General features: G+C 63.7%; 1 protein-coding gene across 1 annotated transcript in view; it reads right to left on the minus strand.

Annotated features, from left to right (window-relative positions):
* Positions 1-11,627: 11,627 nt before the first annotated feature.
* JAG2 (jagged canonical Notch ligand 2) overlaps positions 11,628-14,558 on the minus strand; it is a 24,025-nt gene continuing 21,094 nt past the window's right edge. The window contains 4 exon segments of the mRNA XM_032593466.1: positions 11,628-12,788; positions 12,790-12,848; positions 12,851-13,180; positions 13,549-13,705. Coding sequence (XP_032449357.1) covers positions 12,696-12,788; positions 12,790-12,848; positions 12,851-13,180; positions 13,549-13,705 — 639 coding nt within the window. The 3' untranslated portion in view covers positions 11,628-12,695.

The following is a 14,558-nucleotide window of genomic DNA, read 5'->3' on the forward strand; positions in this document are numbered from 1 at the left end:
AGTCCAGGTGACCGTGGGGGGCTGGGGGCCTCAGGAGAGGTCAGCACAGGGCCGCTGTGAGGGCAGAGGGCCAGCGCACTCTGACACCCCCGGTGACACCCCTCGGGGGCCCCCGAGACCACGCTAGGGTTTGGACCTCACCGCGGGCGCTGGCCGAACTCACGAGAGCCGATACACTCAGGAATGTGGTTCGTCCTGCGAACGGACCGGGGAGGAGGTGCAGGGCGGTCACCCCCCCCCACCCCTGCTCCCCGGGTCCGCATGCCAGGCCTCTGCCATCCTCTCCCCTGCAGTCAGAGAAGCACGACTTTCCCGACTGGGAGGTGGGGGCGCCCGCACACAGGACTGCCGGCCGGGGGCGCCCACCCAGCGCTGGCGTCCAGGGTCCCTGCTGGCGTTCCGTGGTCGACCGAGCCTCTGGAGGTCAAACTGGTACCGCCTGACCCAAGGCCCCCACCCTGATCCCGCTGTGGGACGAGCTGGTGTGGCCCAGACCCCCGGGTAAACAGAGGCCATCTCATCAGGCAGGACATTCCAAGGACCTAGAGACCAGGGGCCGAGGGCGAGGCCAGACCCCCCCTTGGGCCACGCAGAGTCCTACACCACGCGCCTGTCAGGGGAAGGAAGGCGGGTCCACGCGGGCAGGGGTGGGGGCCGCGTGGCCTGGCCAGGAGCCCGGAGGGGGCCGGGCTCAGGGTGGTCAGATTCACTCAAGCCCGGCGAATGCTCCCACCCCAGCCCCGGCCCAGGCTGGCGTGCACGTGTGCAACCGGCCGAGGCTCTGACTGGTGCTTCAGGGACTTCTGCGCCTGCAAGGGGGAAGGGCGAGGGGTGGGCAAGGACGTGGGAAACCGGGCTCCTTGCACGTTGCTAGAGGGACGTAAAATGGTGCAGTTTGGCTGTTTCTTAAAATATTAAACTCAAATTTACCATATGGCCCAGAAATTCCGCTCCCGGGAATCCGGCCAAGAGAAAGGAAAACGTGTCCGCACAGAACCTCGAGCGTGAGTGTTCACGGCAGCCTGACTCCACGGCTGGAAACGACCCAAACACCTACCCACGGTGCCTGGACACACGCGACGTGACGTGTCCGGGCCACGGAATGCAGCTTGGCGACAAGAAAGAGCAAGGTCCCGACACGCGGGAGACGAGACCAGACACAAAAGACCGCAGGTGGTGCAGAGGAGGCGGGTCTGCCGTCGAGGGAGGTCATGGCCTCCGGGACTCGGCTGGGCCCTGCCCCGGCCGCCCTGCTTTTTCTGGGGAGATGGAGGCGTTCTAAAATGAGACTGGGATGGGGCGCCTGGGTGGCTCAGTCGGTTAAGCGGCCGACTTCGGCTCAGGTCACGGTCTCGCGGTCCGTGAGTTCGAGCCCCGCATCGGGCTCTGGGCTGACGGCTCAGAGCCTGGAGTCTGTTTCAGATTCTGTGTCTCCCTCTCTCTCTGCCCCTCCCCCGTTCATGCTCTGTCTCTCTCTGTCTCAAAAATAAATAAAAAAAAAATGAGACTGGGGTGACCCCTGCAAACCTCTAAATCCGTGAAAGATGATTGAACCGCACACTTCAGGCAAGTGGATTTTGCAGCAGAGAAAACATACCTCAACGAAGCTGGTAAACAGGAAGAACCAGAAAGAATTTCTGCTCTGTTCCGCCCACTCACCCGAGGTCGCCTGCTGGCTGGCCAGACCCGGGCCCAGTGGGCCCAACGCCTCGGCCGACGGGCGGCCCCTCCCAGATGTGTGTGGGACCATCCCAGCCAGCCCCCCTCGGGGGCCCTTCAGGTGGCCGCTGCCTTCGCGAGCAGTAACACACACTCGACGGTTGAGGCCACCGTGGGCGGCGCTTGGTTACACGCCGTCGCTGGCCGCACACCGCCGTGACCTCTGCTCGCGGCGCTTTCTCGCCAACAGACGCAGGTGACGGGTCTGGTAACCGTGCTGCGGGCAGGCCTGTCACACCCCAGTTGCCCCTGGCACGAGGTCGTTCCTAGCGCGGCACCCAGGCCCCAGGCGGGCGGGAGAACCGATCGGGTTCACAGGAGTCGCTCACTCCATCTTCGGTGTTTGGCGGCTTCCGGCCGCCCACCCCCCCCTCCCCAGCCCTGCATCTGAGCAAACCCCGCGTGTTCCATCCCTAGGCGCCAGCAACCACTTCCCACCGCGCGCTCCAGCCTGCGCACCCCCCCCCCAGTCCCTGCCCCAACCCCAATAATCAGCAAAGCGGCCAACACCACCTTCGCTCAAGCCATCGGGACCCGCACTGCCTCCTCCCGTCCCCGCACCCCTCGGGGGGTGCGTGCATCCTCAGCCCCCACCGCTGAGCCGGCGCTGGGGGTCCTCTCTTGGAAGGACTCCTGGTGCGTCCACTGTGAGCCCTCTGCTGTGCTCCGTGCGTTTCAGACAGGAAGGATTTCATACGGAGGATGTGCACACGACCAGGGGGGACCGCAGCGGCCACTGAGAGAGCCCAGCCAGGGCCTGCCTGCACGGCGGCCTCTAGTTCCTGTGCCACAGGGGACCGCAATAGGGGCCGGGGGCCTGCGTTCCCCCCCCGCCCGAGACACCATCCCAACTATCCTCCGGCCATCCAGGCAGAAGAGTCCGCTCAGCACAGGAGAGACGCAGCCTTCCAGACGTCTCCACAAGGAATCCCAATGCCTTCCACTTCCCTCTGCGAGCGCGTCCGGTAGGAGAGCGCCCAGGGGCTCCTGTGTGAAAAACACACCGAAACACTTGGTTGGGAGGGAGCGGTGTGAGGGCGCCTGGGGGCTCCGTCGGTTAAGCCTCCGACTCCTGATTTCGGCCCAGCTCACGGTCTCACGGTTCGCGAGTTGTGTTTGGAGCCGGCTTGCGATTCTCTCCCTCTCTCTCAAAATAAATAAATTAAAATGTAAACAAAATTTAAAAATACAGCGAATAAATAAATAAACTGCACAACGGATGGGTTTTTGGTAGACATAGAGCTGTGCGGCCATCTCCACAACCAGCGTGTCACCTTCTTCACCCCGAAAAGAAATCCCGCGTCCGTCCGCAGTCACACCCCACTTCCCCTCCCCCGGCCCCCGGAGGCCCCCCGCTCTGCGTCCTGTCTCTGGGGACCGGCCTCGTGTGGACGCGTCACGTGAAGAGAACCGTAGGACACGCTGCCTTCTGTCTGTACTTTCCTTCACTGGGCACCTCTTTGGGGCTCCCCCGTGTCCCGAGACCACATCGTCAGCTGACGGATGTTTGGGTGGTTTTCAGGGTCGGGCGATTACGCACGGGGCTGCCATAAACGTTTATCGACAAGCTTTTGGTTTGCACTTACGTTTTTACCTCTCCTGCGTAGACGCCCAGGGTTGGGACCGCCAGGTCACATGGCATCTCCGTGTTCAGCCTTAGAGGCGCCGGACTGTTCCCCCAAGTGGCTACTCCATTTCACGCTCCTTCCAGCGACGAAGTAGGGTTCCGCCTGTCTACTTCCTCATCAACACTTACTGTCTGTCTGTCCCAGGCGTCCTGATGCGTGTGAGCCCGGTCCCGTCGTGGTCAGGATTTGCATTTCCTGAGGGTGAGGGATGTGACGAGGAGCCTGTCACGCGCTTGCCGCCAGCTGTGCGTCTTCAGTGGGGAAACGTCGGCTCAGATGCCCATTTTTCAGTCGCGCTTTGTCTTTTCATTATTGAATCGCAAGAGTTCTTTATATATTCTAGTCTGAGCCCCTCAGCATACGGTTTGCAACTGTTTTATCCCATTCTCTGGTTTGTCTTTTCACAGTGTTGAGGGCGTCCTTTGAAACCCAAGAGTGTTTCATTTTGATGAAGCCCTATTTATCCGTCCTCTCCTCTACGGCTTGTGCTCTGCTGTCGTGTCCGAAGCCGCCGGGGCTGCCCTGGCGGCACCGGGACTTGCGGCAACGTCGGCTGCCTCCTTGTCACGCGGCTCTTGCGTGTACGTCTCTGGTCCACCGGGGGCTCATTCTTGTACACGGCGTGAGGTAGGGGTCCAGCCTCCCTCTTGCACGTGGACGTCCAGTCGGCAACGCGTGGAAAGACTACCCTCCCCCCTGTGTTGTCCCAGCACCTGTCTCGGAAATCAGTTGACCATGAACTCTTGGCTCTACTGCACTGACCTGCCCGTCTGTCCTTGTGCCAAAACCAGACGGTCCTGATTATGGTCACTGGGTCATCAGTTCTGAGATGCGGAAGTAGGAGTCCTCCTACTTTGTTCTTCTTCGTCAGGGTTGTGTGGACCATTTGGGGTCCCGTGCAACTCGATGTGAATTTTGGCATCCACGTGTCAATTTCTGAGGGGAAGGTTCCATCTGGGATTTCGGGAGAGACTGTGTTGAATCTGCAGATCCACTCGGGGAGCGTGGTCATTTTCAGAACGTTAAGACTTCCGATCCAAGAACAGGGAGTGTCTACCGCTTAGGTAACCTTTATACTCTTTCAAGGAACACCTGCTGTTCTTAAATTGTTAGCGTTCCCTCTTCGACCCCCCTCAAGCCTCATGTGTTTTCTTCTGACTGTTCTTTGGCCCCCCGTTTTGTGCACTCACAGCCGCAGGCAATGCTTCGTTGCTGCTCTGTCCTTGTCGTGTGCACTTCTTCTCCACCACGAAGGCATGAGTGTCCAAGGGATAAACGTGTTTAAGCTGGTCTTTCTCCCCCTTCTCTGTCGGTCCTCCTCACTCCTTCCCTGACCCCGGCCCCACCTTCGTCACGTCGCCCACATGGACACTTGCGTGCCCTCTCTCTGTGTTCTCTCGGAGCCCATGAGGCCGCGTTGCATGCACGTGATAACGTGGACGCGTGTGCATGGGTGACACAGTCATGACTTCTTTTAGAAGAGCACAGATCATCTCAGCATTACTAGCCATTAGAGAAATGCAGATCAAAACCACTCACACTCAGTAGGATGGCTACTGTTGAAAAAACAAAAACTTAATCAGTGTTGGTGAGGATGTGGATAAGTCGGGACCCTTTGGCAGGAACGTAAAATGGTGCGGTCGTCATGAAAAACGGTATGGAGTTTCCTCAAAAAAATCAAAAGTAGAATTACCACATTTCCAGCAATCCCACTCTGGGCATTTACCTAAAAGAATATCTGTGTATCTTGAAGAGATGTCTGTACCCCCGCGTCCACCGCACCATTGTTCACAACACCCAAGAGCTGGGAGCAACCCAAGTGTCGGTGCATAGATCAGGGGATAGACAAAACGACGGAATAGTACCGAGCCATAAAAAGCAAGGGAGGTCTGACGCCTGCTGCCGTGGACGGACCTTGAGGCCATCATCCCAGGTGAAATAAACCAGTCTCGGAAAGATAAATGCTGTGTGATTCCGCTCGTCTGAGGTACCTGTGGGAGTCACATTTATAGAAACAAAATGTAGACGGAGGGCTGGGGGTGGAATGGGGAGAATTTAATGGGGACAGAGTTTCAGATTTGAAGAGGAAACAGTTCTGTGTCACAACAACGTGAATATACTTGATACTATTGACCCATATCCTTAGAAATAGTTAAGGTGGAGGGAGCCTGGGAAGTTCAGTCGGTTAGGCGTCTGACTTCGGCTCAGGGCATGATCTCGCGGTTCGTGGGTTCGAGCCCCGCGTCGGGCTCTGTGCTGACAGCTGGGAGCCTGGAGCCTCCTTCGGATTCTGTGTCTCCCCCTCTCTCTCTGCCCCTCCCCCACTCACGCTCTGTCCTTCTCTCTCTCAAAAATAAACATTAAAAATTTTTTAAAGACAGGGGCGCCTGGGTGGCGCAGTCGGTTAAGCGTCCGACTTCAGCCAGGTCACGATCTCACGGTCCGGGAGTTCGAGCCCCGCGTCGGGCTCTGGGCTGATGGCTCAGAGCCTGGAGCCTGTTTCCGATTCTGTGTCTCCCTCTCTCTCTCTGCCCCTCCCCCGTTCATGCTCTGTCTCTCTCTGTCCCAAAAATAAATAAACGTTGAAAAAAAAAATTTAAAAATTTTTTAAAGACAAAATGAAACAAAATAAAATATGTTCCCACGTCCTCCTCCTCCTCCCCCATCCCCCTTGAGTGTGGGTGCCCGCTGTGGGGTCGGCCATCAGAGCCCTGCAGCCTCTGTCCCCGTGCTGGGCTCCGCGGCTGTGGGAGACACGCCGGCAGCTGGACCGGCCCGAGCCACCCGAGTCAGAGTGACCGCAACGTCACGGGGGACCCCGAGCCACATCCGCCCGGCCAGCCTCTCCCGGACCCCCAGCCCTGAGAAGTGGCCCGAGATGACAGGTGTTCATGGTTCAAGGCCCTGCAGGTGGGGTCACTTGTCACACGGCAGCAGGAACCAATACTGGCTCTAGTGACAAGTCTGAGGTCCCCGCGTGTCAGGTGCAATCATCCGGACGCACACGGAGACAGCCGTGGGGTGGCCGGGAGCCCCGGGCCTCAGCGGGTGGTGGGTCCCTCTCACCACGTGCCCCCACGGCAGCCTCGGCGGGGCTTCTGCCCGGGGTGACACTGCCCCCCCCCCCCCGCCACGCCCATGTCACCTGCCGGGGCCACGCCTCGGAAGGAGATGCCAGAGGGCATCGGGAACGCCCACCACACTGTCCCCTGTCCCCCGGCCCCCGGCCCCCGGCCCTTGTCCGTTTATCACTTCGGCGTGGCGCCCTGGATCCTGGAAAAGCTTCCCCTTCCCCCAGAGCCGGAGCGCTTCCGCAGGGCTGCCGGCGAGCGAGCCTGTCCGTGGGCAGCGCGGGCCGTGGGCCCTTCTTCCCTCGGCAGGCGGGGTCTGTATTTAGCTCAGAGAGCTGTGCTCCCCGCCTCTGACTGCCCCTCTCCACCTACTCCCCGCTCGCCTTCAGGAGCTCCTGTTACCTACCCTGTGCTCTGTCTCCACCCCAAGGATTTTCCCTCTTCCCTTGTGATCCTCCAGGCACTAAATTTGGGCTCCATCGCTGTTCCTGTTGGTGTTCGTCCCGTCCAGTGTCGAGTGGCCGGGAGATCGCGTTTTCACTGCAGAGAATCGTCTGGTGCCCCCGTGGACCTCCTCCGATGCTCTCTCCTTGAGAATCAGCCGTGTGGCTGTGTTCTCCGGAAGCCGTCTCGTGGAGAGGCGCTGGGGGTCCCGACCGCCCGCCGGATGCCAAGCCCGGGGCTGTCGTCAGCTCTCCTGGGCTCTGGGGTGCTGGTGTCCAAAGGCCTGTGGGCGTGGAAGGCACAGCGGCCCCCACGCAGTGCCGGTGGGAGGGCACAGCGCGGGCCCCGGCCCTGGAGGGGATGTGGAAGGTGCAGGAAGCCTGAGGACGCGAGCCAGGCCTGTCCCACCTGAGGGGACACACCCCGCCCCTGTTTAGAACCTGTTTTCTGGCCCGGCCCGGACGCCAGGACCCCACACCGGCCTCGTCGCTGGCCTCAGACCCATCCGAATGTCCTCTGGGGACGGGAAAGGGGCAAGCCGGCTTGGGTCTTGGCGCAGCTGGAGTCAGGCCACCTTGAGGCCACCGCCACCCACCTGTGGCCTGGCCCGCGGGGGTTAATGGGCCCAGGCGCAGGAGGGACACTTGTGGAATCAGCCCCACCGCTCCCCGGGGCCGGTTTCTTCGGAGACTCGGCTGCTAGAGCTGTCGCCAGGCAGAGCCAGCCGGTGCAGTCCCCGGGGCCACACGCCAAAGACGCAGCAGGCGGCCCGGGGCGGCGGGTGCAGGAGGCCCTGGTCCCGGCCTCCAGGTTGCTCATCGCCCGCGGTAGGCCGTCCGCCAGGGCACCGGGTCGGCCGGGGGGGTGGGACGTGCCGCTCGGTCCGGGCACTGCTCCCTGCTCTGACCGGGTGGCGTTGGGAAGGGGGAGAGGGCCGTCTGACCCCAGCCCAGAGGAAGCGAGCATCTCCAGGAGAGCTGTGCGTGGACGCCAGCTCTGTCCATGCTGTGGAACCTGCGTCACGGCCAGTGTGGGCGGTCGCCCTTCACCTAGTGGGCACGGCGGGGCTCTCTGGGTCCCTGCCCTCAGAGAGGGGGCTGCCTGGGGCTGCCCCCGCCTCCACGCCTCTCCCAGCCCCCAGTGCACATCCGAAGCCTAGTCCCCTCCAGATGGCCACCAAATCCCGTCACCATCTTCTCTGAGCCGCACGGCGTTTGGATGCTACACACAGATGAGGGGGGACGCAGACCCTGCTGGGCCCGTGCAGCCTCCCCGGACCTGGGCTAGGAGCAAGTCCAAAGGTCCTGGCTGGGCTGCCGGCTCAGGGCTTCCTGACCCCAGAGCCCACTGTCCACCAGGTGTGGGAAGGCCCAGGCCTCTCTCCGTGACAGGCACCCTACAGATGGTGGAGAACTTCCCCAGCCCGGCACTCGGGCCAGCGCCTCACCCTTTCCCGTCGGGCCCCCAGCGTCTCCTGTCCGGTTTCCAGACCCACCAACCAGGAGGGAGGGGTGAGGGCAGCAGGAGAGACCCGCCACCAGGAGGAAGCTCGCACGGTCGTGCAGAGCACAGCTCACGGGAAGGTGGCCGCGCAGGGGACCCAGTGGCCAGTCCCCAAACTGGTCCCGGACTTTGTCTCCCGTCTGGGCCACAGCAGGATCCGTGCAGTCGCGCAGGCTTCGGCGGGGGGGGGGGGGGGGGGGGGGGTTGCTGGCAGTGTCCATGGCCACCGCTTCTTGCCAGCGGAGCCCCCCTGAGTGGGGTCAGGCACCAACCTCGGGGTAACCGTGTCTGCCGCTGGGGCATCTGTGAGCCTGTGTTCCTCTCCGTGAACTTGCTGACAAAGCAGCTGCCCTCTGGGGGCTAATTACCTGCCCCCCCCCCCACCGCCCCCAGGAGAGAATAAGGTTCCAGCCAGGACGGGACAGAGCGGCCTGACCTTGCTATAGGGTCGTGGCCTCAGCATGGTGTGGCTAAGCACAGACGAGGGCAGGCCGATGAGGGGCGTCCGGGGTATGGAGGTGGCCCCGGGAGCAGAGAAGCGGGCGGTGGGCCAGCCACGGTGCGCCGGGCCACGTTCCTGGCCGCTCTTCACGGCCACACGAGAGCGCAGAGCAGGGGCACCGCAGGCGAGGAGCCGCGGTCCAGGCGCCGTGCAGGCATGAGCCGTGGGAGCCCGCAGGGTGTCCTTGCCAGCCGGGCCCGGGGAGGTGCGTGGACAGCCCTGCCCCCTGCCCCCACCAGGCACCGGGCCACCCAGGCCGCGCCCGGATGGGGAAGCAAGGCAAGGACCCGAGTGGCCTGGGGACAGCCCGCTGGGCCTCTTGCCAGTGCCTTCCACGGAGGTTCTCCCCACCTCGGGTGTCTTCGTGTCTTCGGACTGCATCCTGGGGCAGCTTCTCCCGACCTGTCTTCTAGCTCACTCATTCTTTCCACCGCAGGCTCTCAGGGCAGCCGCTGCGTTCTTAGATCCGGATGGCCCTTGGAAGCTGTAGAAGCTGTCCCGGTTCTGTTTCAAATCTCCTGGGTGGTTTCCTTTTTCTTTTTCCCTTTTTTTTTTTTTTTTTTTCTTAATGCTAAGAGAATATTTACCTACACGCCCAGAAATCTGGCCCAAAACTTGAACCTCCAGCACGGAGCCTTGGCCCTCCCGGCCGAGTGTGGGCGCAGGAACGGGAACGCCCTGGTCTAGAGCAGCGCAGCCCAGGGACCGGGGTTGGGACGCCCACGGGCCGGCGGCTGCCAAAGGCAGCCAAACACGAAGAGGTGACGGGAACCAGGCACTCACCCCAGTCCCGCACACCAAGAGGAGTGCAAGACGCTCTGGGCCCCACGGTGGGACCGAAGCGTGGCCGGGCTGGGGTTCACGTGTGTGCGAGAAGTGGACGTCGGGTGCCGCACACGGGCAGAGCTGTAGGCTAGGTGCCCGCCCGGTGCCGGGGCAGGAGAGCGGGGCTGGCAAATCTGCCTCTGAGGAACGTGGGCCTTGCCTTCCTGTGAGGGGACAGGGGACGAGGGGGGACGGGGGACGGGGACGGGGATGGGGCCCACCGGAAGTCCGAGTACCTACCGGGGGGAGAGTCTGAGCCTTTTGCACTGGTGCGTGCTCCCTGCCGCCAGCTCTTCCGAGGCCGACTTGAGAGGCGGCTGCGGGCACCGTGTGGGGGGTGGCGTGAGGGGTGGCGGGTGGGGGCCAGGCTGGCATCAGGGGATAGGAGCTGAGTGCAGGAGGGTGACACGTTCCGGCCCGGCCGCTCACAGTCCTGGACTGACCTGTCAGGCCCCCCAGAGGGCACGGCAGGGACGCGGCCGGCTGCCGCGCTGTCTCCTTGCGCCGCGTGGCTGGTGCGGAGTCGAGACTGACACGGCACCACGGGCCGGGGGCTTGGAGGCGGACCCACGGTGTAGCAGGCGCATCAGGGCTGTGGATGCACAGCTCATGGCGGCCGTGGCTGGGCCGGCCGCGGATGCGGAGGTGCGTCCCAGCTCCCACCAGGAGGCCCCACGTGCGTGGAGACCGCTGAGGCCACAGGGTAGCGGAGGGCAGTCCGTTCGCGGCCTGGCTGGCAGGGCCCGGGCTGCACTTTGTTGCTTCCCAGCTCCTCCCAAGTGTAGATGTTTTCAAGGTCCCGCCTGTCCATCAACATCGCTGAGCCCAGGGAGCAGGTGTGGTTTGTAGCCCATGTGAGCGCTGGGACGCACCTGACGCCTGCACGCTGTTTCTGACGGCTCTTGCTTGCAGGGCCAGGCCCCCTCCCACCCCATGTGCTGGGGTGTGGGCCGTGTGGTCTGCTGACCGACCTTGAAGACTGACGCACGAGGCATTTAGAGATCTGGGACAAAGACCGTTCGCGTGTGTTTCCGCCGGGCACCTGGGGGCCTGAGCTGCGTGTCTGCACAAGTCCGGCCTAAACCGTGACTTCTCAGGAGCAGACCTCCCGCCCGATCTGCCTGGGCCGACCCCTTGGCGAAGAGCGGGATGGAGCGTGACCTTCGCCCCACGACCATCTGGAGGACAGACGCCTCCAGGGTGCAGGCGACCATGAGCAGGGTATCCTGCAGACCTGGCCTCTCACGGGGAAGGAGCTGACGGGGACGACGCAGGAGGGCCTCCAGGAGACAGTCTCTTACATGGCGCCTGGAGGGCCCGTGACAACAGAAACGGCTGGAGAACGTGCGTCCCGAACCACGTGTCGCCAGCAAGCACTGACCGTGGCCGCTCCCGGCCGGCTCCCCCAGACTGCATGCTTTCTCTTCTTTTCCTCCTAAATTCTGTTCTCGCCTTTGCTCCTCGACTTAGTGACCGCCCGCCCCTCAGGGGAGAGCGAACGGCAAGCCAGCCCCAAGGCCACTAAGCTGAGCTCCCGCCTGTCCCCCCAGCAAGAGGCAAGAGTGACTTTCAGCCACGGGTGTTCATTCTCTCAAGTTCTGATTCGTAATTTCTTAAAACCTTGACAGCTTTTAATGAAGAAGCAACTTGAAACTTTTATAACGCTTTTTCAGCAAAGCACCCCGTCTCCCCACTTCCCGGAAAGTTTCCGCCGGGCCCACACGGGCCACACGGGATACCAACGTGCTCCCGGCCCCAGGCGCCCGTGGGGACCCCGCGGCCCCCAGGCCATCATCCCACCAGCAGCCACCGTGGCCGTATGGCCTGACCCGCAGCCTGCACCCCAGCCTCCCCGCGCCAGGCTCTCCCCTGCGGAAGCCCCACCCCACCCGACTCCCGGTAACAAAGAACAGCACCGAAAAGAACAAGGGAGGCCAAAACGTTTAAGTTATTAAATCAAATATACAGAGTGATTCATTTAATATGTACATATTTACAAAAATGCACTTTCACGAGGAGGGGGGCCGGGGCCGGCAGGTGGGCAGCAGCCTGGAGTCCACGGCAGACGCGGACCGTTGCGAGGGGAGAGTCTGTGTGAAGGCACTTGTCGTGAGCTTCGACGCTGCCCCCGTCCCAGGGACAACAGAGCAGTCGGGAAGGGCACTTCCGAAAACACAGTTGAGAGATCTCTACAGCGAGCGCTCCAGGCAGGAGGAGGCGAGGTCGGCGGGCGGGAGGGGCCGGCCAGGGAGCCAACCGGGGTCTGCCCCCGGGGGGCCCGGCCCTGCCGAACGCAGGCCTCTGCTGACCTCAAGCGCCACCGACAGCCACGGGCCACGCCGCACATCATGGGTCCCACCGACAGCCTCAGGCCACACCGACAACCACGGGCTGCGCTGTCAGCCACAGGGGGTCCCACCGACAGCCACGGGTCCCACGGACAGCCTCAGGCCATATCAACAACTACGAGCCACGCCAAGAGCCACGGGTGGTCCCACCGACGGCCACGGGCCGTTGTGTCACCGCGGGTCCCGCCGATGCCATGAGGCACGCCAACAGCCGTGGGTTGTCCCACCAACGCCACGGGCCACATCAACAGCCACAGGTCCCACTGGCTCTTTGGCCTGGAGCCACCGAGGACGCCAAATGAGGAATAATAAGGAAGATTCTGTAAACAGTGCACCACCTCTGCTAACGAACAGACGATTTGGTGAGGACACAGACACCCTTTGCTCTCTCCTGCCACGCAGCGAGTGCGACACACAGAAACGTTACAAAAATAGCAACTATCCGAGAATACTCCATTGTTCTCCGCCTGACGGTCATCGAATAATTTATACAAGGTTAAAGAAACGTAGAAAATAAACATTTGTTTTTGGTTTTTGGTGTTTTTTTACACAAAATAAAGAAACTATGCACACGGCCTGGGCCTCCTTCCATCTGGCGGGTGGTGTGGCTCCCGGTGAAGGGTCCCGGTCGCGGCCCCGAGGGCCGGCCTCCGCGCTACTCCGGGCCGGCGTGGCGCGAGTCACTGGCGCTCCTGACCGCGCGGTTGTCCACTTTGGGGCCCGAGGCCCAGCGGGCCGGCCTCCCGGGCGAGCAGCTGGGGTCTTTGGTGAATTTGCGGGAGAGGAACTTCTCGGCCTCCAGGCAGTCACCCTCGGCACGGCCGGGCTCCTCGTCGTCGTCGTCCTCCCCCCCGCCTGCCCTGCAGCCCGCGGGCCCGGGCAGCAGCTCGCCCACGCGGCGCGGCGGCGGCGTGAAGTTCTTGCACGGGTACAGCGCGTCTTTGTGGCCGCCGACGCCCGGCCGCTCGATGGGGTTGCGGATGGGGTTGAGAGGGGCCCACTGGTTGTTGGCGCTCTCCTCCCGCGGCAGCCGGCTCCTCTCCCGCTCTTTCCTGCGCTTCCGGGTCCACCACACGCAAACGACCACACACGCCAGACACAGCACGCTGAACACGCCGCACAGCACCGGCACCAGCAGACCTGGGAGGGGCGCGGCCGTGAGAGGGCCGGCCGGCTGCCGGGGGGGGGGGGGGGGGGGGGAGGGGGGGGGAGGGGGGGAGGGGGGGCTTCCTCCGGCTCTGGCCTTGTGGGGAGGGACCCGGGGGCAGGGCTGGGACAGCGGGTGGGGCGGGTGGCAGGTGCAGCGGAGGGACCACCGGGAGGGGAGGGGAGGGGAGGGGAGGGCAGGGGAGGGCAGGGGAGGGCCCTGGGAACTTGCGGCCCCTCACCCCCTGCCTGGCCCGCCCCCGAGCCGCCCCTGGCTCCACCCCGCCCCCCTCCGCCCAGCCCCACCTCTGAGCCACCACCCCCCCCCCCCCCCCCCCCCCCCGCCCCGGCCCCCTGCTCACCCACGGAAGAGCCGCCCACGACCACCGTCTCCACTTTGACCTCGGTGATCGCCAACAGCAGCGAGCTGTTGCCCCGCTGGGTGATGGCGGCTACGATGGCGTGCGCCGCGCTCTGGATCAGGCCGCTGTCGGGCAGGTCCCTCGCGGGGCTGAAGGACTGCGGCAAAAACAGCGCGACAGACCCCACTCACCGCACGGGCCAGGGCCGCGCGCCCCTGGGCTGTGCAGAGCCAGGGAGCGCCGAGGCTCCTGGACGGTCGCCAGGGTGCCTGCAGTGGCCGCGGGCGGGGACCGGGAGCCCCCAGGGCTCCCTGTGGGGAGACTCACTGGAGGAAAATCGCGCGGTCGGTCGGGCCGCCCGCAGCTGCCGGGCTCAGGGGAAGGTGGGCTGGGCCCCGACCCCCTCGCACCTGGAACGAGGATGGCCATCCCTCCCAGGAAGGCGTCTGGCCCCACTTGGCTCTGCCCCAGGTCTCAAGGGCTCCGCAAACACGTCGCTGCCCGCTGCGCGACCCCAAGGGCGCCGAGTAGCCAGCACCCCGGGAAACTACTGCGCCTTCTCTCCGTGTCTCCCCCTCCACTTCAGCCTCACGAGGCTCCCGGCTACCAGCCTACACCTGATCCCCACCCCGGGCCCAGAGCAAGGCCCCAGGGACACCTGCCTGGGGCCCGGACTGCACATCCCAGGGTGGCCTGAGCCAGGGGGCACCCTTTCTGCACAGACCCTGGGGGCCACGACACAGGCAGAGCAGGGGACCGAGTGAAGCCTGAGCATCACCACCTAAGACCCTGCCCGGCGGGCACCCAACCCGCCTCTCGGACTCGGCCCCACGGCTGGAGTCGGGAACTCAGGAGGGCTCTTGGCCCACAGCTTGCAGGGACCCTCCTCGCTCCCTCACCCTCGCCGGGGAGAAACCCCGCTGCCCTACCCTACCGCTGCCCGCCCCGGACGCTGGCCGCCGGCCTTCCCTCTCAGTACCGCCTCCGGGCCTCATCTTCTGTCACTCGAG

The sequence above is a fragment of the Lynx canadensis genome, chromosome B3 (assembly GCF_007474595.2).
Source record: "Lynx canadensis isolate LIC74 chromosome B3, mLynCan4.pri.v2, whole genome shotgun sequence".
NCBI lineage: Eukaryota > Metazoa > Chordata > Mammalia > Carnivora > Felidae > Lynx > Lynx canadensis.